Source organism: Dromiciops gliroides, chromosome 3 (genome assembly GCF_019393635.1).
Source record: "Dromiciops gliroides isolate mDroGli1 chromosome 3, mDroGli1.pri, whole genome shotgun sequence".
Lineage (NCBI taxonomy): Eukaryota > Metazoa > Chordata > Mammalia > Microbiotheria > Microbiotheriidae > Dromiciops > Dromiciops gliroides.
In genome coordinates, this window is record NC_057863.1 from 380,620,286 (window position 1) to 380,640,886 (window position 20,601).

General features: G+C 41.9%; 1 protein-coding gene across 1 annotated transcript in view; it reads left to right on the forward strand.

Annotated features, from left to right (window-relative positions):
* Positions 1 to 1,985: 1,985 nt before the first annotated feature.
* Positions 1,986 to 20,601, forward strand: part of LYPD1 (LY6/PLAUR domain containing 1) — a 32,287-nt gene continuing 13,671 nt past the window's right edge. The window contains exons 1-2 of the mRNA XM_043991611.1: positions 1,986 to 2,356; positions 4,115 to 4,249. Coding sequence (XP_043847546.1) covers positions 2,305 to 2,356; positions 4,115 to 4,249 — 187 coding nt within the window. The 5' untranslated portion in view covers positions 1,986 to 2,304. The remainder of the gene's footprint in view (positions 2,357 to 4,114; positions 4,250 to 20,601) is intronic.

The following is a 20,601-nucleotide window of genomic DNA, read 5'->3' on the forward strand; positions in this document are numbered from 1 at the left end:
AAAAAAATTCTTTTGCATTTCATTTCTGAATAAAAAGGCCTATCATACACCTCTACATAGCAGGCTTAAAGGGCTACTTAGAACAGACAGGAGCTATTTGAATGATGACACCCATGCCCTCGCAATGAATCCCATCAAGAATACCGGTCATCTTGCTTCAGAGATAGATAAGAATGGAGCCAATATCGAAATGTATTTCTGTTTCCCAGTGGGGTTAAACATCCTGGAATAAAGGGAGGGGGAGAGGGGCAGTGAGAGGAATGCCGAAGATGGGGGGAAAAAAAAAGCCAGGTCTAGACGTGGAACTATTGTCCCCCAGAAGAATTACACTAAAGTAATTTAAACCCAATTCAAAACCTGCTGGTCACACTAGATGGGGAAAATGTAGAGGTTTGTGGGCACCCTCTCCCCTCCAAGAGATGGTCGGAGTGAAGGGAGGAGACAGGAGGAGAGTGGAAGAAAGGCTATTTCCTGGGAAATCGAATGTCCCTAGGGTTTTCGAAAAAAAATGAGTTAGGTTATGTGCTTGAGGTTAGGGGAGGGGAGGTGGACCGTGAGGAGAAAGGGGACGGGAGATGGGCCTCAGACAGTGTGCTGCGACAAGAGCAAAGAAGAGCGGGGGTGGGGGGAGTGTAGGCAGTTTACTGTCTGGGCGAAGCAAGCCTGCCCCAGAGAGCCAGAGAGAAGGATCTCACAGGATAGGGTGGCATGGAATACCAACCCACCCTCACCAATTGCAGTCTTGAACAGGGATGGAGCAGTAAGGGGGAGGAGGGGGGGGGGTCTCAACAAAAGCGGAGTTGCTTTTGTACACCTCTTTTCCTTGTCTAAAAAGAGGAAGCAGGACCACTTGTCCCCAAAGACCTAGGGAAGAGGAGGGGAGGGGGGTGATGGGAAGAGAAATGACCTCAGGAGACCTATTCTCAACTCTACGCCACCCCAGCCCTCAGCAGACTTCTATCTAATTGGTAGCAGGAGGCATTTCGGGTCGGTGGACTACAGCCGCTTAAGCCAAGAGCTGAGGGTACCGAGGCAGAGCACTGAGCGTGAGGGGCTCCAAGAAAGGAGGAGAGAAACCAGTGCTCCGTGGCAGGGCATAGCTTGGCTTGATGCAGCTCCGGAGCCGATCCTCCCCCCCCCCCCACCCCACCCCAGCTGAGTCCTGCCCGAGGAGAGGACTAAAGGAAGAGGAGGGGCGGAAAGGAGATGTGGGGATGTGGGGATGTGGAGAGAGAGGATCGTAAAGGCCGATCAGCAACGAGTAACACCAAGACAGCTTCACGCAAGGGTGGGCAACTCTGACAGTAGAAATCTCTCCTTTCCTTTTCAAAGCCTATTCCTGTTCTTCTTCCCTCCGTGGTCCGTTCTCCGTCTGTTCGGCGAACTAGCCGTGAGGATGCACCTCTTCTTTTGGGAAGGCAGGCTGGGACGCTTTGGAAGGGCTGCGGGGCAAGCACACGGAGAGTGCACGAGTGGGCTGCGAAATGGTATTCCGATACGGACGTACTAACACAAACACCACACACACACACACGCGCGCGGGCGCACACACACACACACACACACACACACACACACACACACACACACTCACTCACTCACTCACTCACTCACTCACTCACTCACTCACTCACTCACGCTTGCTTGCGCCTTTCCTCCCTGCGACCTCCCTGTCCTCTCCACCTGCTTTACTGTCTAGGATTGACGGATCGGAGCTTCACCTGCTGCATCTTTTCTTATCTACTCATACAATCCTTTCTCAAGTCCGGGTGCTTTTTATCTTGAAAAACTTTCACCGCCCCTTCCCCTCCCCTACGGAGAAGGGAGGAGGAGGAAGGAAGGAAGAAAAAAGAAAAGGGGTGGGATAGAGCTGGGGCTTGATGGCACCAGCCCTCCCCGCGCCCCCACCCCCACCCCAACTCTGCTGCCGTCACGTGGTGCTTGTAGTGGGAGGTGGGAAGAAGAGGCGAGACTTTTTTTTTTTTGGGTGCTCTGGCTCTCCGGGTAGTTTCCTTCACTATCAGCTGCAAACTCCTGAGGCGCGGCACTCCGCGGAGACAGCCAAAGAGAGCGGAGCGCGCAGAGCTCGGAACACGAAGCTTGGAGCCCGGGAGCGGCGAGCCCGGAGCCCAGAGCCGGGCGATGCGGGCGCTGCTGGCTGTACCTGGGGCTTCTCTCCGTGGCGGCGGCGGCGGCGGTATCACGGGCGGCTGCAGCGAAGGCCATAGCAAAAGCAGCAGGAGCCGCCACCACCGGTGCGGTCTCTGATGCACCTTCCGCTCCCAGCCTGGCGGCTCTGGGAGGATGTGGTTCCTCGGTGTCGTTACTACTTTTTGGGGATTGTTTTTGCTTCCAGGTAAGACACACACACACTCACACTCACACTCACACCGTCTCTCTCCCGACTCTCCCCCTATTGCCAGTGGCACTCACCGGCTTATGTGATTGCGATCAGTGCTTCGGCTTCAGAAGGGGAGTTTTGCAGCCGCGTCAGCTGTCCAGAGGTGCTAGACTGGGAAAGTCTCCAACTCCCTTACTGAGGGAGGAGGAGAATGAGGAGGAAGAGGAGGAAGAGGGAAGGGAGAAGGGGGGGGGGGGAAAGAAGAGATGAAGTCTGTCGGGCTCCTCTGTATTTGGAGTTGAATTTACTGGATATCTGAGGTGGGGTTCCGGAGTGTGGGAGGAGAGAGTGAGACTGGGAAGGAGTGAGGAAATCCTCTCATCTGCAATGGTGGAAAGAAATAAATCCCCCTTAACCCCCCCCCAACATCTTCAAAACGTGGCAAAGTTATTCTTCATTCAACAGCCTGTGGGAGTAGCGTAGCCGTCAGGTGAGCAAAGCACCAAAGACCCCCTACCTCTTAGGCTCCTGTTCTGGATTACTGCACTTAGGGGAAGAGGGAATACATGTGGGGAGTGGGAAGGGGGAGAGAAAACATACCACAGTAGGGCTCCCTAGGTCAGCGAAATAGCAGCTTCCAGAGTTGTCCAGATTAGCTAGGCTGTGGAGATTGCAAAACGACACTGTTTCCCTCTTTTCCTGATTGACTTCGCTTCCAGTCGCCAGATGATGTTCCCCCGGAGCCCCCACTCCCACGCCCCTGCACCTCTGCAATGAAAAAGCGGCAAAAAAACTCCTTTGATCCTGGATTCTTGAACTGCTGACCCCATCAGCAAATGTGCCCTACCGGAGTAGCGGTATCAGAGGCACGGGGAGGAGAGGGCTAGTCTGTCCTGATGCACCCCGTCCCCACCCCACTCCAGTCCAGTACTATAAGCTTATCCCTTCCGCGTCGCAACACGTTAGGATGCCGGGGAATACATCAACTAGATCTCCTAGTAATGGGCAATATAGGGAGCCAATCCCTTGTGTGGGGCCGCGGGTCTGGAAGGCAGCGGGGCTTGGGGGACCGACGGTGGCGCTGCAAGATCGCTGCATGGAACCAAACGTCTATTTACCAGTTCCTGGGGGGTGTGGTGGTGTGAAATTCCCTCTGAGTATGACCTTTAAAATAAATGTGTGATATATGCATGTATGCAATGTATGTGTATAATGCATGCAGACATGTATACATGTGTGCGCGTGTATGTGTTTATGTACATGTATGCATTTATGTGTATGTATGCTTTAAGGGTCGTCCTGAACATTAATTGTACATAAGGCCCAAAGCATAATTAAGTCCTATGTAACCAATTAGCGGTTAGATGAATTGGTGCTGAGTGGAGACTTGCGGCTCTTCTCATACCCTGTCCTACCAGGGCCCCAGTACCTCCTTCCCCCCCACCCCCTTGATGGTCTTTTGACTATCTTTAAGGGAGGAGTTAAGAGAGTTGAAATGGTGGGGTGGGGTGGGGTGGGGTGGGGTGGGGTGGGGGTGGGGATGGGGGAATTCAATTATTCGCTGGGACCCAGGGTGTCCCGCCTGCCCCCTGGCGGCTCAAATCTTATGCCTTTGATGCTTTGGGGTCCTCAGGTTCTTGGAATTAGATCCATTACTTTGGCTCTGGGGGAGGAGAGAATGACTTTTTGTTTATTTGGGCACAATCCCTTCAGGGTGTGTGCGACAAAAGCACCTTGCTATATTTCTCAGATCATGATTATCTGTTCCTCCAGGATTTGCCCTACAGATCCAGTGTTATCAGTGTGAAGAATTCCAGCTCGATGATTGCTCCTCCCCTGAGTTCATTGTGAACTGCACGGTCAATGTCCAAGACACTTGTCAGAAGGAAGTAATGGAACAAAGTTCTGGTAAGACTCCAGAGATTCTGTGGCTCCCTAGATGAAGTTCTTAAATTACCATAAAATGGACTGACTTTGATTTAACTAGCTCTTTGTGGTTATCTGAGATTTAGCTTTTAAAGAATGGGGAAGTGAGTAGTTGGAAGTTATTTTAATATCATTAGAGTTAATTACCAGGGCTTTTCCTCTAGGGACTTGGGAAAAAGAGTTCATTAGTGGCTCTTTGATCTTGGTATTTATTTAGGTGACCACCCTATGCTGAAGGATGATCACAAGTCAGGGAAATATATGAATAACCCGGCTTCTTCCATGAACAACTAGACAGTGGGATGTGAGACATGTCAGGCTAAAATATAGTGCTAGTTGAAGTTCCCCAGAGGTCAGTGCTTGAAAAATGAGTTTTGTCATAGAAACACACAATATTTCTTTGAAGAAGGCTGTAGGATCTTTATTTAATTTTAGGACTAATGCATCAATTTCCAGTCACAAATTGCCAAGACCTTTCAAAGGAAAGCAGTTCTCAGCCCCACCATGATTGCTGTTGATAGATTGATTGTGAAGTCTTGTAAGTTATTAAAGGAAAGGGGGAAGGGAGGATCCTATTTGAGGAGTCTTCCACTCTAGTGCTAAAATCTTTCCCACCTGTATTATAGTTAAAGATTCGTTCTTGGGTTAAACCCATTCCCCCCAAGACCCTCAACACTTAACAGAAACATTGCATCCATGGCCTGAGTAGCTGAGGTTCCTTGTGGGGCACCTGACAGCGACTTTAATCCCCAAGTGAAATCTATGTGCTCAAACTTGGACACTTTTAAAGAATATCATCAAATCCAGTCTTTTATAAGAAATCTAGGGGAGTCAAATTCAGTTTAAGGAAGGAGCAAGGGAGGATTATTGACAAGCAACAATTTGGTGAAAATAAGTATGAAAATACCTATGTAGGTTTTAAAGTGCTTTAGGGATGTGTTATTAATTAATCTTATAACTAGCTAATTATTAGCTACTATCCTCTTGACAGCCCTTAATAACATTTTCTTCTCTGGGAACTGTAGCCCCTAAATTTGAGGGGAACAGAATGACAGGACGAAATGTTACTTTCAATGAAAATGAAAGGGTGGCAGTTTGAAACTGTGTGGGGAGTTGGGGTGGGCAGAAGAGGGCTTCCAAGCAATTCTTTAGAAATATCTTATCTAATTGTTCACCCTAATCCAATCGTTTCCAGGGCAATTGATAGCTTGTAGTTTCAATGGTGGGATACCTATATTCTTTCCTGGATTCTTATCCTTATGACAGCTAGAATCCAGGTCCCTCCCCCCCCCCCCAAAAAAAAATGATTATTTCTAGAGACCTTAGGAAAGAAATGCTGGTGTAAGAAGTATGTCCTAAGAAATGAAAGCTGTTGAGTTTTGTGGTATTCAGTTTCAGGAGTTTGTTTTATGTTTTAAATATTACACTGGGAATGAGTTTCTAGCATAATAGGTCATTTTTAATGAACTGTTTCTTTGTCACTTGTGTTTAACCAGTCATGCTTTGAGCATTATATATGAGTATTAATTTGCCATTCTTGTCCCAAGGAAACTTCAGTGATTTTAGATGGTGTCCCCAGCTCCTGGTTCTTCACTGGTACTAGTTTAGGGTCAACCAAAATCAGATCTCTAGTGGAGAGCTTTAGACAGCTCTTCAGAGTCTTTTATAATTGCCTCTTTGGGTGTTATTACTTTGAATCTGGTTGAGATAGGGATTAGAGAAAAAAGAGGAAAGCAACCATAGCAGAAATATAACCACAAGGGGTATCCCTTTTCAGTGAGAGGTTGGTATTCCCATAAAAGACAGTCCAAGGATAATAATTTATATTTGGTATTCAATTTACTTTGTTTCATTCTCATGACTACCCAAAAAAGAAAATGAAGCTAGTAATATAACCCCGTTTTAAAGATATGGAAGCTTGGCTCCAGAAAAAATTATACATCTTTCTGCTAGTGTAAATGGTTAACAGTAGAAGCAGGAACATGGATTTAGGATTGGAAGAGATCATCTAGTCAATTGCCCTCATTTTACACATGAGGAAACTGAGAGCCAGAGAGATGAATTGACTTGTTCAACATCACACAAAGAGAAGGTGGAAGTCCTGGGATTAGGAAACAGAGCCTCTGCCTTGGAAGTTAAGCATTCTTTCCACTGTACTATGCTAGGGCATTTTTTACTCTAACCCAGGTTGTTCTATGGGATTTTTTTTTTACTAGGTTTATAGATGTAGATTGGAAGGGATGAGAGAGAGAGAGACAGGGCTGGGGGTGGGGGGAGAAAGAGACAGGGAGAGAGAGAGTGAGAGCGGGCGCCAGAGCAAGAGCACGCGAGCGCGCCCGATTCCTTCTAAAATTCTTAACCATATGATCTACTGGACAATTCTGTGAGATAATGTTCATGTCATGATCTATTTCCACTGTTAAGCTAGAGAAAGTCAAATAGATTCAGGGAGCCAAAGGCCCGAGTAGTTAGTAGGGAAGCAAGGACTAGATCTGTGAACATAACAATGAAGAATCATACCAAACATAATTATGAAACTTGAATGGATGTAAAATCTTTCTGCACTAAAAGATGATAAAGTGAATGAAAGTGCCACATAGTCTTCTAGGTCAATCATTTCAACTTTACCAGGGTGTCACTGAGAAAAAAGGAAATTTCCAACATACTAAATTCCTTACAATCTAACACCAGATGCCCTTTCACTACTCTACCTATTCCTTCAGCTTTTCTATGCCAGTCCATACCCTAGCAACTCACACATATTTTTTGCCACTATTAGGAAGCAAGATTTTAAAGGGTTGATAAATAGCACAGGAAAATTACATAACATTTCTTTAAGAGCCAAAGAATGTGAAGGCCCCTGAGAGATCATCCATTCTAAACCATAGTTTTACAGATATAGAAACGGAGACCCAGAGTATCTTGCCCCATGTCACTCAGCTAGCTAATGGCCAACAAAGCACTAGAACTCAGTCTTGCAAGTGTCCTCTGTGCTGCACTAAATTGTCAACAGCCTTTACCAACAACTTGGCTTAAATCTGCTGTGTTGTATCATGGAGTTGTGAGAACTTTGAGAATTTTAGCATTGCGCAACATGGAGGTCTCTAAATTTATTAAGCTGACTGATTTTTTAATCCTGAGTATGTGTAGCAGACACTGGCATAAAGAAGGATGTGCTGTTAAAAAAATGAGCAAACTCAAATGAATTTGGAAATTTTGCTTGTTGTACACAGTAGTCTTCACAGGTATAAAGACTGAGATTCTTAGTAGACTAAATAAAGGCAAAGTGGAAAGACAGTAATGAACCAAGAAGGTTTGACATTAAGCACTAATGAAAGAATTTCTCTTTCAAAAAATACCAATGCAGTATGTAAAGGCCTTCAGTCAGTCCTTTCTGGATTAAGTCTGCAAACTCAGCTCTTGGGAATTTTGAAGCTGAGACATTTCATTTTCACCTGGAAAGTGTGTTTAAAATTAAAATTAACCTCTACCTATCCCCCAGAATGGCATTCCTATTAGGTGTTGGGATTATTTTTTTACCTAGTCTTTCCCCTCTTTATTTATTTCCTGAATCTGATGGTAATATGGCACAAGATCAGAGAAAGGGAAGGTTTGGTTCATCATTTTTTATTGTTTTTGCTAATTGGTATTTAAATTTTTGCATAATAAATGACTGATTCTCTCTTATAGTGTATTTAATAAATTAACATCTCTTTACTAATGCATTTGATCATGTCATTTTTTTAGCTCATGCTTATTGAAAGCTGCAAAGTATTTCAAATATTGATTTTCATTTCACAGTGTACTCCTCAAGTATGAATTTTTAACTTGATATATAAAGAATGTGAATTTGCATTTGCTTGACAGTGTAATCTTGTAATTAGAGTTTTTCCTCTTGACTAGATATGGTGAAAGGGGTATAATTTAATTTTTATAGAGTAGCCAATTTCTGCCCTTAGTAAAATATAGCTCCAACAGTGAGCAAAATGTTACAGGTTTTCCTAAGCCTTATTTAAAACTTAAGTAATAGTATATTGAGAAGAAAGTCCATGGTCAGAATCTGGAGCCCAATCGATCTCTTTACTCATCCTTTGCAACATGCATTAATCTATTTGTCTGTTTTGCAATAGAAGGGTTACTGATTTACATCCTCTGATGTGTTTACATTATAGCTGTATAAATAATGGCTATTTTCCGTAAGAATTTGTTAGTGCTCATTAAACCAAGCAAGTATGACTCTGTGCCTTGTGCCATTTTTTTCAACTTTCTCAAACATTAAATATGGCATAAGCAACTGTAAGAACAGCCCATGTAGATGTTATTTCAAATAAAGGAACAAATAAGTCCTCTGTAATTGACTCATGGAACTAGAAAGATAACTATAGCTTATTCTTTGAATCCTTGCCCTCTGTAGTCTTTTAATAAGATTTAAAATAATAGGTTCTCATTTCTCCTTAAGATGAAAAAGGTGTTTTTTAGGCTTTTACGGGGGAAAAATGCACTAATGAATCTTATAGTACAGGCTCTTTTTAACTGAAATTCTTTCTCGCTTTCTAAGTTAACCAAAAAGAATTTATCTAATACCTATGAAAAAACTTTAATTTCCAAAATGGGAGGGGGGGGAGGAGGAAGTCCACTTCAATCCTCCTCTTATGTAAGTTCTCAGAATGCCAATTACTTAATAGATTCCCTGTATGTGCAAATTTGTTAACATTTTCTCAGAGCAGTTTAAAGGCTATTCCGATTGAAATCTATTAGTCTCCCTGTTCTCTAGCCTCTGTTGACACTACTTTTTCTTTCCATTCTTCCTTGCCTCTGACTCTCTGTTCTCTTCCTTTTCTCTTCCTGCCCCCTTCCCCTTATTGAATATACTCCAGTTCACCTAGCTGACAAAGTTCAAAGGAATGGTCTTGGTTAAGGAAGATTAATACAGCCTTAAAAAACCCAGGAATTCACATGCCAAGACATATATCCTTCTAAATTCATACCAATCTTGTTAATTAGATATTATTGTCTTGTACAATAAAATTACTAATTACATGAGACTAAGATTCCACACAGTGCCAGCATCCGTATCTCATTTTCTCTGTGGGGCAAGAAGTTTCCCCCACTAATTTTGCCTCTTAAGAAGGAAATGAGCATTCTTTCATTCTGTGGAAAAAATAGAATTTGGAGGTAGGATATAAAATGTCTTTAGTCTCATGGACTGTCCTATAAGTGATGCATTTGCTTATGTTAACTTTGCAGCTGAAAAAGCAGCCAATAATGACCTCCAGTTTCCATAGATGAAACGTTTGAAGATTGATCCGTATTCTCCCCTAACACTAATTCCTCCCACAAAGATTTCATGAAAGCATCAGTCATTGATGGTTTTCATAATGAATTTAAACAGAGAGGCTTCAAAGCTACTACTTTCCCAAGTGCAAATGGAATGAAGTTAAGAAAACACCCCCCCCCCATCCTCTTTTGGAAGCAAAATCTACCTCCTTTATGTGTCTTAAGGAAAAACCTCCAGATCTGTAATGCCTCTCTCTTTATATGCCTTCTGGAATGTTTAATGATGATTTGGACTGTGATACCTACATTTGGCAGTTATGTTTCAGCCAAACGGCCCCTTACCCCCTCATCTCAAACCTTGACTAATTTTTAACTCTAATGAAGAGAATATCAAAACAATCCTTAATTTCTAAATGACTCATGTGTCTAAAAACTGCCTGCCAAATGTCAGCTGTCCATTAATCACATGCCCTGTTGTTAAACTTAGAACTTTTAGAGGTTCTCTGAGGTCCAAAATGGAAGAAATGAAGAAACGGGGGGAGGGGGGTGGGGAGGGGAGGGCAGGGAAGAGGGAAAGAATAATACCTTCTGGAGAGTAGGCCATGGGGCAGGGTCAGTCTGAATACAGTTGCTGTTCATCTACCGAAAAATAATCCCCCCCATTTTCACTTTAATCTTCTCAACCTGAAATTCTACCAATTAGGGATTCATTTGAATTAATAAACATCCTCCTTTAAAAAAAATGAAAATACCCCTGGGCAAATATTCAGTCATTAGTCATTTACCTTAATGTAAATTAGTTCATTTTCTTTCCTTTCTTCCTAATAATTAAATGAGCTCACAGGGACTGAAAAAAAAATGGAAGTTTTGATGGGATAGAAAGGAGGTCTTTAATTCTGAAGCATGCAGTATTTTGGAGGGGGGTAGTTAGGTCAGCAAAATAGCATTTAGAACCTGATCATCTGATAGATTGAATAGAAGAGAGGTGTACAAAGAAAAGTGGGAGGATATTGAAGATGACTTCTATTTCAGAATTGTTTCCATGGTCACCTCTGTATCCATAAAATCAGTGAGCAGCTCTCTTCCTTTCTACATTTCTTGGTCCTACTCTCTACTACTCAGAGGGTATAGCTACCCTGTAGGTTAAATAGCCTGTTGTGGATGAGCCTAGTTATATAATTATAGTTATATAAATATATATGTGTATGTATAAAATACATTGTTTTTATTTTTAATTGAAAAAATTTCAAATAAACATAGGAACAATTATGTAATATCCTACTCAGCAAGGAAGAAGATTCAGTTTCTAATCCTTTCTCTGCAGTAATTTTGTTATTTCATCTTGACAAAATCACTGAATGTGAAACCTGGATGTCACTGAGACAGGTAGGTGATGTAGCCAATAGAGTGCCTAACCAGAAGTCAGGAAGATTTGAGTTCAAATGTTGCTTCAGATGCTTAATTAGCTATATGAGCCTAGGAAAAATCACTTATCATCTCTCTCTCCTCTTCTGTAAAAATGGAGATGATAATAGCATCTACCTCACAGGATTGTTGAAAGGAGCTCATGAGATGATTGATATAAGTAAAGCACATTGCAAAATTTCTGTAAATTAAGGAAATTGACTTATACATATGTGAGAATACAATGAGATAGTCTTGAAGACTTCATTCAGGTGCAAATCCTATATTCCTCTTATGGCAAAAGGAGTAGAGATTGTTTCTTGAGTTAATCATTGTAAAAGCTTAAGGTTGGGGTGGCTAGGTGGCTCAGTGGATAAAGTACTGGCCCTGGATTCAGGAGGACCTGAGTTCAAATTTGGCCTCAGACACTTTTAAGCCAGTAGGTATCCCTGGGAGTAATTTCTTGACCTATTTTACAGACATCTCATAGAGGAATTCCATTATCATAATACAAGGAGGCAGCTAGGTAGGTGGCTTAGGAGGGACCTAAGTGGTTCAGTAGATAGAGTATTAGGCCTGGAATGAGGAAGACCTGAGTTCAGATATGACCTCAGATACTTGGTAGCTCTATGACTCTGGGTAAGTCGTTTCACCTCTGTTTGCCTTAATCCACTGCATAAAGAAATGGCAAACTACTCCAATATCATTGCCAAGAAAACCAAAAAAGGGGTTCATGCAGAGTTGGTGAAATTTATGACACCCCCCACACACACACACACACACTAAAAGATCTTTGAGTAAATCGTGAGGGGAAAAAACACCTGTAAAACCTGGAGTATGGAAATGGAGAGGAGAGCAGCAGTGGGTACAACAGCAGAAGACATTTCCCACAACTTAAATTCCTAAATCCCCCATATGAGGTGAGAATGTCACCTTGAAGCATCTGCCCCCCATTGTCACACCCGCTGGTTATACCCTGTAGGCATAAGATTCATATAGATAAGCTTTGGTGGCTCCAAGGTACCACCTGAGATCACTCTGAACACAACCCAGATAAACCTCCTATCCCTCCCCTTACACATAGTTACACACTTCTAAAATTGTTTAAAACATCCATGGTTTTGCCCACCTGTCAGTCAGTCTATGGTCTACCAGACCAATCAGCTTAGTTATTGAGGCTGTCCCTAGTGAGACAGAGAAGCCCATCTAACTCTGCCAAGGGGGAGCCACAATCTGGCCTTTCTGGACACCTTAATGGGGTAATCCAGTACCCTTGACATACAGTCTGTGGCTTCCCTTCCTCAGTAGCAAATCTCCACACAGGGGGAGCAGTGTCCTGGCTATGCTGGCAACTTGACATGACCTTCTCATGCCCCTGTAAGTGCAGACAGCTCTGAGTGGTTTTGCCTAAACCTAGTCTTAGGAATTAATATTTGCTGTTTCGACAAACTGTCTTGATTATCACTCTTGACTGTACCTGAGTCACTTGGGGCACCAATAACTCATATCCCACAAGTCAGACACAGCTGCACAACTGAATAAGAGCACTGGACTTGAAGTCAGAAAGACATGAGTTCAAATCCTTTTCCAGACATTTAGCAGGGTGACACAGGGCAAGTCACTTATCATCTCTGAACCTCAATTTCCTACTTTGTAAAATGAGGTTATTGGAATCAACATCTAAAGCTGCTGCCAGCTCTTAGTATATGATTCTGTGATACTACTTCTCATTTAATTTTTTTCTCAGCCTGACGTAATCCCTGTTTATATGTGTAATACACAAACATATATGTATATACATACATATATATATATATATATATATATATAAAATACATGTATTGTATCTATATGTAGACACAGAGAGAGAAAGGAGAGTTCTGTTCTGAGATGTTGCACTCCTCTCAGTTCTTCAAAAGAACTCATAAGTTCTGCAGAACCTTCTCCAGATTAGGGAGAAGGAATGAAGTCAGGCAATATCTAGTGACCCTAAATCTCCCCGCCTCCTCTCCTTCTAAGTCCCAAACTGATCAAATTTGCTGAATTAATCCCTAAAGTTTCTATGATCAGAACAGGCATCCCTAGGATGCCTAAAGCCATATTGCATGATTTCCTGGTAACTGTTTTTGCTACACTGAACTGATTTATCTCCCATAAGATACAGAGAGTTCCTAGGTTACAGCTGCTTTCCTCAAGATGACTAAAGCTTTTAGGTCAGTGATCCCATCCAAGGCATCTGAACACACCTAGAAACTATAGATTATAAAGTTGCCTTTGTCATTTTATTTCAGCTGCCTCAGCTGAGAGAGACTGAAATGAGAATCTTCTATCCTGCCATAATAAGATTTGTAGTTTAAAAGAGATATTAAAATAAAATATTTTGGTTAAGGACAGCTGATTTGATCATCTATTTCCACATCTACGTGGATTTTCTTCTGCCAAATCATCTTGGCCTGCTATGTAGACAAGTAACTGACTTTTCTGGAGATAGGAAATGAGGCTTTCCTCTGCTATGTACAATGCAGTCGGACCCAGTCTCTACCCTTCTGAAGTTTCTTTTCTGAGAGTACATATATGTTTATATTTCAAAGGAGGAAAATTGCTGTTCGAAAAACATCTGTATTTCCTATTCTAAGGGCCCAGATAAAGACAATATATGCAACCTGCCTGCTTCATGTAAATCCATGATGAATCAGCTTGCAAATGAACAAAAGAATTACGGCATATGCCATTAATTCATTCTATATGGAGTAAACTTGGGCCTTAGCTGCATTACAAATCAGAAACTGTTTTCACATGCCAAAGCTGTAGGGCATGTTCTCTTATTAATAAATTGCTTCCAATCTTTCGATTGCCTCCAACACTACAAAGCAAGCAGGAGATGAACTGAATTAAGTGCATTAGATAAGGTGAAACCATGGAGAGCTTGTAATAAATTGCTTTTTTTTAGTGCTTTTAAATACAATAAAGCAATGATGGCTCAAACAGTTGATTTCAAGTGGTTTATGACTTTGCAAACCACAAAAAGAATCCAGATGCGGAAGTGATGAAGTGTTGTATTATTTTAAGGAAGTTGTGATATTTGGTCCAGTGCATTTCATTTCTCACCGGACATGGACAATAGCTTTTTATGTTTTTCTATTTCTTGGACTTGTTTGAGAGAGACGTGGAACGAACGGAGATGGTGCCAGAGGCGGGCGGCTCCTAACACGAAACACTTTGACTGCCATAGCCTGGCACACATTTTTCAAGTAATGAATATGAATTTCTAATGTAGTTTACTGTGCCCTCCACCGAGACTTCTACAAAGAGCATCAACTGAAGCAGGTGTATTAAATGACAGTTTGCAATGGGTTTTATGCAGTATATTTTATTGCTTATGCAAAATCCAGCAAACCACTTGGGTCTCAGGGTAACTTCAGAGAACTCTTGCAACAAGAAAAGGCTAAGAAGTTGACTAATGATGCCATTTCCCACCTCCTGAAGGGAGTATAGGGGAAATTTCGACATCAAAGTCAGGATATGCTTCCTTAGAGCATTTCCCTACCCTTTGGAGGGAAAGATAGAGGGTGGGAACAGGGCCTAAAGAGTGATGACTTAGCTAAGTTTCTTTGAAGGGTTGAACAACTTTCCACTCAGTCTGTCATTGTGTATTGGAAAGGCAAGACAGATGAAACAAATCGGCAAACAGGCATCTTAAGTAAGGGGAGAGCAAGTTAGGACTGGGCTGCAGAGCAGAGGTGTTTGTGATTTATTTTTTAGACTTTTATATGGTTCTAGAGATAAAGAAAAACCAGATGCCTCGCTTGTCCTTATGGGTCAGGAAGTGGCTTTGATGGTTAACCTTACTTGGCATGCATAATGAGTGTGGTGAGGACAATGGGGAGGGGGCTTCTCTGGCAACTTGCTCTGTATGGTATTTCCTAGGCCAGTGGTTTCCTAAATGCTGATACTAGGCCTGTTGGTATTTCTTCGTGGTCTCTCATTAATCGGGTTGAACTAGACCATTTAAATTCACCCTGATCACTCGGAGCCCACTGAACACTTTGACTTCACCAAGGGCAAGGGCTGAGGGTTGATGACCTATTGATACACTTAAGCGTGTATGTGTTTGTATATGAAATCTAGTTCAGAACTAAGGTGGAGATTAAAACAGGTGGATTTATTGTTGTAATCACTGAGCATATCCATTTTAAGGAGGTTGTACTGGGAAAGAGGAATTACAAACCCCAGTACACTTAAGCTTTAGAATGGTACCGGGGGAGGTTAAGTATTGAGCTTGCTCCATAATGGCAATAGTAATGTCCACAGCTTATGCCGCTTAGTAATATCTGTCATTTATGGATCAACTATAAAATGAACTTCTTCCCAAATCCTAGCATTTCTCAGTATACTCTGCAAGCCAAGGCAGCTGTTATTTTGAACAGAAGTGTTTCCAGCTGATGGATGCAGCTGTATGGAGTTAACAGCTGTGGTTATGATTGAACACACACACACACACACACACACACACACACACCCCCTCTCCTACCTATTTGAAGATGTCATTATCCAGATAACATCACAATTTGAAGGTTTTTGTACCTCTGGAACTTTAAATTGCAAAATCATTACATTATTTGGAATTTTATTACCTTAGGGCAGCACTTTTTTGGGGGGTGGGGCAATGAGGGTTAAGTGACTTCCCCAGGTTCACACAGCTAGTAAGTGTCAAGTGTCTGAGTCTGGATTTGAACTCAGGTCCTCCTGAATCCAGGGCCAGTGCTTTATCCACTGCACCACCTAGCTGCCCCAGGGCAGCACTGTTGTTAGCAAAAAGGAAAGTCTTCCAGAAAGAGTCACAGTGGCAGGTGGCAGTCCTCCCACCTATGAACAGTGGTTTTGAGCATAGGAGTTGAAACCTGAAGGATGCCCTACTGTGGAGGAAAGCTTGTGAATCCTTTCATTCTCCAAGAGAGCACTAACTCATCTCTGTGGAAAAGAGAATCATTTCTAAGTAATCTCAGTTAGGCTATACATCAGAAGGGGATTAGGAGAGGGAGTCCTTCCCTCTAAGGTTTTAAGTTTCATATTATCTTTAGCGGCAGCTAGGTGGTACAGTGGATAGAATGTTGGGCCTGGAGGTAAGAAGGCTCATCTTCCCGAGTTCAAATCTAGCTTCAGAAACATACTAGCTCTGTGACCCTGGGCAAGTCATTTAAGCCTGGGCAAGTCACTTAACCCTCTTTGCCTTAGTTTCCTCTTCTGTAAAATGAGCTGGAGAAGGAAATGGCAAAACCACTGCAGTATCTTTGCCAAGAAAGCCCCCAAGTGCAGTTATGAAGAGTCAGACACGACTGAAAAATGAGTAAACAACAATATCATCTTTTGGGGGAAACACCCTGATGTTCCAAGAATATCTAGAACCATTGAATCTCACAATACTGAAAAGGACCATGGAGAATAGCAGGTATCCAGCCCTTATTTTAGAAATGAAGAAACTGAGACAGAGAGAGGTAAAGTGGCTTTTCCTAGGTCACGTAGCTAGCTAGTAACAAAGATAAATGTATAACCCCAGTCTTCTGACTGCTCCTGACTACCATACTTACTCCCCATACCTTTAAATTGTTGATATTTAAGCCTTTTTTCATATTTAACTTGAGACCTCCATTCTACAATGTTTGAATTGCATAGAGAATTACTTATTTTTTTTTCTTGCTGCCACATTCCAAAATGCTTTAAGAGGAAATCAAAAGGATTATAGATTTAGTGATAGAAATTACCTCAGAAACAGTCTAGCCCAACTTCCCTCATCACCACCACCCCCAATTTATTACAAATCAGGAAATTAAAGACCAAAGAGGGGTTGACTGATATGTCTAAGGTCACCCAGGGAATAAGATACACCCAGGTACTTTGAATTCAAGGCCAGTGGTCCTCACACTTTGAGAGCTGAGGAGCAATCTTCCCACAGATTATCCACTATATCCATCCCTCTTGCTGTTGTTTACTCTTTTTTTTCCTAATTTTGACCCCTTAGGGAACTATACACTGTCCTATAGTCAAGAATTTCTTGTTCTCATCTTTCCAAACCCCAACATTCCATTACTCCCACCATTCACCTCCTTTGCTGTCACTTTTATATACTACATTACCAAATGGAGGTAAAAGAAGTCATAAAACTCTGCTGCCTGGTACACCTCAAATTTGTTATCTAATCTCAACTATCTTTCATTACAATAAAGTAATCCTTCTACTCACCCCCAATTTATTTATCCCACTCACCATAACTGTTCCAAACATTTTCTTCTCTCCTTAAGCCCCCCACCACACTTCTTTCCCTACCTCCTCAGCTGAAGAGTTTGGCTTATATGCAAGTCATCGGCTTCTAACTCTGTTCTCTCCCTCTCCACATCACCACACCCCTGGCATAATTCTTAGCTATCACCACATTTCCTTTAATTCTGTATGAAACATAATTTCTCTCCTTGGCAAGGTCCCTCTGTATCTCTGCCCATCTGTGTCTCTCTGCCCTCCTGTGTGTCCCTTTCCCTCCATGACTGTCTCTCTTTCTCTCCCCACCATGTGTGTGTCTCTCTCTAACTCCATCTTGCTTCGCTTCTCTCTCTCTCTCTCTCTCTCTCTCTCTCTCTCTCTCTCTCTCTCTCTCTCTCTCTCTCTCTCTGCCTCTGTCATTCACTCTATCACTGTGTCCATCTGTTTCTGTCACTCTGTGGTTCTTTGCCCTTTCATTCTCTGTATCTCCATGTGTTTCTTTCTCCATGTGACTCCCCTCCCTCTCCCTGTGTGTATCTCTCTCCCCTCCCCTTCCTTGATGCTCACAAATATACCAAGTTGCCTCATCCTTGAGACAAATAATTCACTAGATTCTACCATACCTGCCAGTTATTACCATCTACCTTCTTTTCCCAGCTAAACTCCTTGAAAGAACCACCCATACTTAATATCTCCACATCTTCTCCCTGTCTTGTAAAGCCATCCACATTTTGTCTTCTGACCTGATCACTCAACTGAAACTTCTCTATCCAGTTTCCAGTAATCTCTAAACTGGAGAGCTATGTGGAGCAGAAGATAGAGCCCTGGACTTAGAATCAGCAAGACTCATCTGCCTAAGTTAAAATCTAACCTCTGACACTTAGTAGCTATGTGACCCTGGATAAGTCACTTGACCCTGTTTGCCTCAGTTCCTCATCTATAAAATGAGCTAGAGAAGGGAATGGAAAATTACTCTAGCATCTTTGCCAAGAAATCCCCTAAATGGCGTCATGAGGAGTCCGACACAACTGAAAAAAACGACTAACTGAAATCTCTTAATTAGCAGATTTAATAACCTTTTCTCAATCCTAATCCTTCTTCACCTCTTTGCAGCATCTGGCACTGTTAATCACCTCTCTTCTCTGTGAATTTTTTGTGACATTGTTTTCATTTCTCCTACCTGTCTGATTGAATCTTCAAAGTCTCTTTTCATTTGATCTTTGGCCATGTCAGACCCACTAGCTGTGGGTGTACTCCAAGCCTCTCTCCTGAACCCTTTCCTCTTTTCACTTTATACCATTTCTATTGGTGATCTCATGAGCTCTTCTATGTTCAATTATTATCTTCATGCAGATAATTCCCAGTATTATATATCCCACGTTAATATCTCTAGCCTCATATAACCAAATTGATTATTTGGTCACCTATTAGATATTTCAGAATGGATATATAATAGGAAACTCAAGCTTAAGTGCCTAAAATGTAACTCATCATTACCTGAAACCCACCCCTCTTTTAACTTCCCAATTAATGTCAAGGGCATTTCTATCCTTCTAGTTACCCAGTGTTACATAAGCTCAGTATCACTCCTTAACCTTTGCTACACCTCACATATCCAATCAGAAGTCAAATCTTGTCATTTTTATTTCTACAATATCTCTCACATAAGTACCCTTCTTTCCACTTCTACAACCACAGTCCTCATTCAGGCCTTCATTGTCTCTCCTAATAGTCAACCTGACTCATGTCTCCCCCCTTCAATCCATCTTCCACACTGTTGCCAAAGTGATTTATTGGTTGAACTAGAATGAAGTAACAGACCCTTGATTCCAAATCTAGTGGTCTGTCTACTGTCTGAGACTGTCTCTAATTCAGAAACCAACCTCTTCAATATATGCAAAAGAGTGATAAGACATTGCTAGGGACCACTGAAGTAGAAGGAATAATTTCCTACCTTTCCCCCTGAACTAAAAGTACCTACATCACTGAATTGGACAACTGAAGTAAGAGATAAGAGTCAGTCTGGGACTCTACAGCATTAAATATCACTAAGGGATTTCAAAAATAGAATGTAATGTCCTCTTTACCAGAAAGTGGCTAGCACGTGGCAGTTTGAAGATGACAGTGATGATGATGATGATGGTGGTGGTGGTGATGAGTCTCGGGTTTACTGAGAAGAGTAGAGATAAACATGTGAGTGAACATTTTTCCAGAAAAGCAATGGCATTTTCAGTGACAAATAGAAGACAGCATAGACATAAGTTGAAAACATGTTATTGAATCATCCTGTCGGTGGCAGTTGTGCCATCAGTGATACCTCTTTGAGTCACTCCAGATGTGAATAAGTTTGGCTGCAGAAAACGGTGCCATCGTGTCATAAGTTCAGAACAATAAGCAGGATAATGTTGAGTTAAAAAGGGAATGGAGGCAGTCCATAAATCATTGAAGGATATTGCTAATGCTGAGATAATAAGTCATAAATATCTGTTCCTCTGAATACTCCATGGTAAATGGTGAATGGAAGAACAGAGTGAGATTGCAGTGGAAAAGAAAGTGAGTCTGAAGAAGCCATTGCCACCTACAAAGTTATAAATGAGCAGAGCAGCCTAAATCCAAAGTGAGACTAAAACAAAACTAGCAAATGGCATCATATATTATGGGCGGGTTGTTTGTTTGCTATAATTAAGTTGGCAGTGATGGTTAACAGCCTTGAAAATTAAGCACAACAACAAAAAAAAATCTTTTGAAAAGGGGTAATCAAAGGCTTCTGAGTAATGAAGTTAACACATCCACATTACCAGGAAAAATAATGCCTTCGTGAGGCATCATTTCATCTCCTACGTGTTGTTTATAGAGTATGTGTGTGTGCATGTTGGTGTGGAGGGTGTTATTCTTTACAGGAACATTTCTTTTTTCCCCTTGGGCAGCATTGTAGCTCCCTAGCATTTACTCCTTTTTTCTTCTGCCAGCTTAGCAGAGATGGGACAAATGTTCAGGAGAATTAAAACTATGGTCTTTCAGAATCCTGTGCCCACATTTTGTTTTCACCTTCTGAAATAACCTCATCATCCTTGTTTTGTTCCTGTAGTTTCCTGTTGCTCAATTAGAGTAATGTCCTTAAAAATATGCTTTCATGAGAAAGAGAGAAAATACTTAGAACACAGGGCACAAGAACTCTGAGAAAAGAACTCTCTCCCAAACCTTCGACATCTCTTGTGCCTGGCAAACTGTGCTTATCATCCTAATAACAAGCAAAAGTACAGAAAAGCTTCTTCTTCTCAAATGATTCTGATTGGAATTCAGAGACAGTCAAAATTCTTTGCATCGTCTTTAAAAAAAAATACTGAGCACTTGGGGGACAGATCGAAGTTTATTTTTTGTTGTGTCTTTTTTTTTAA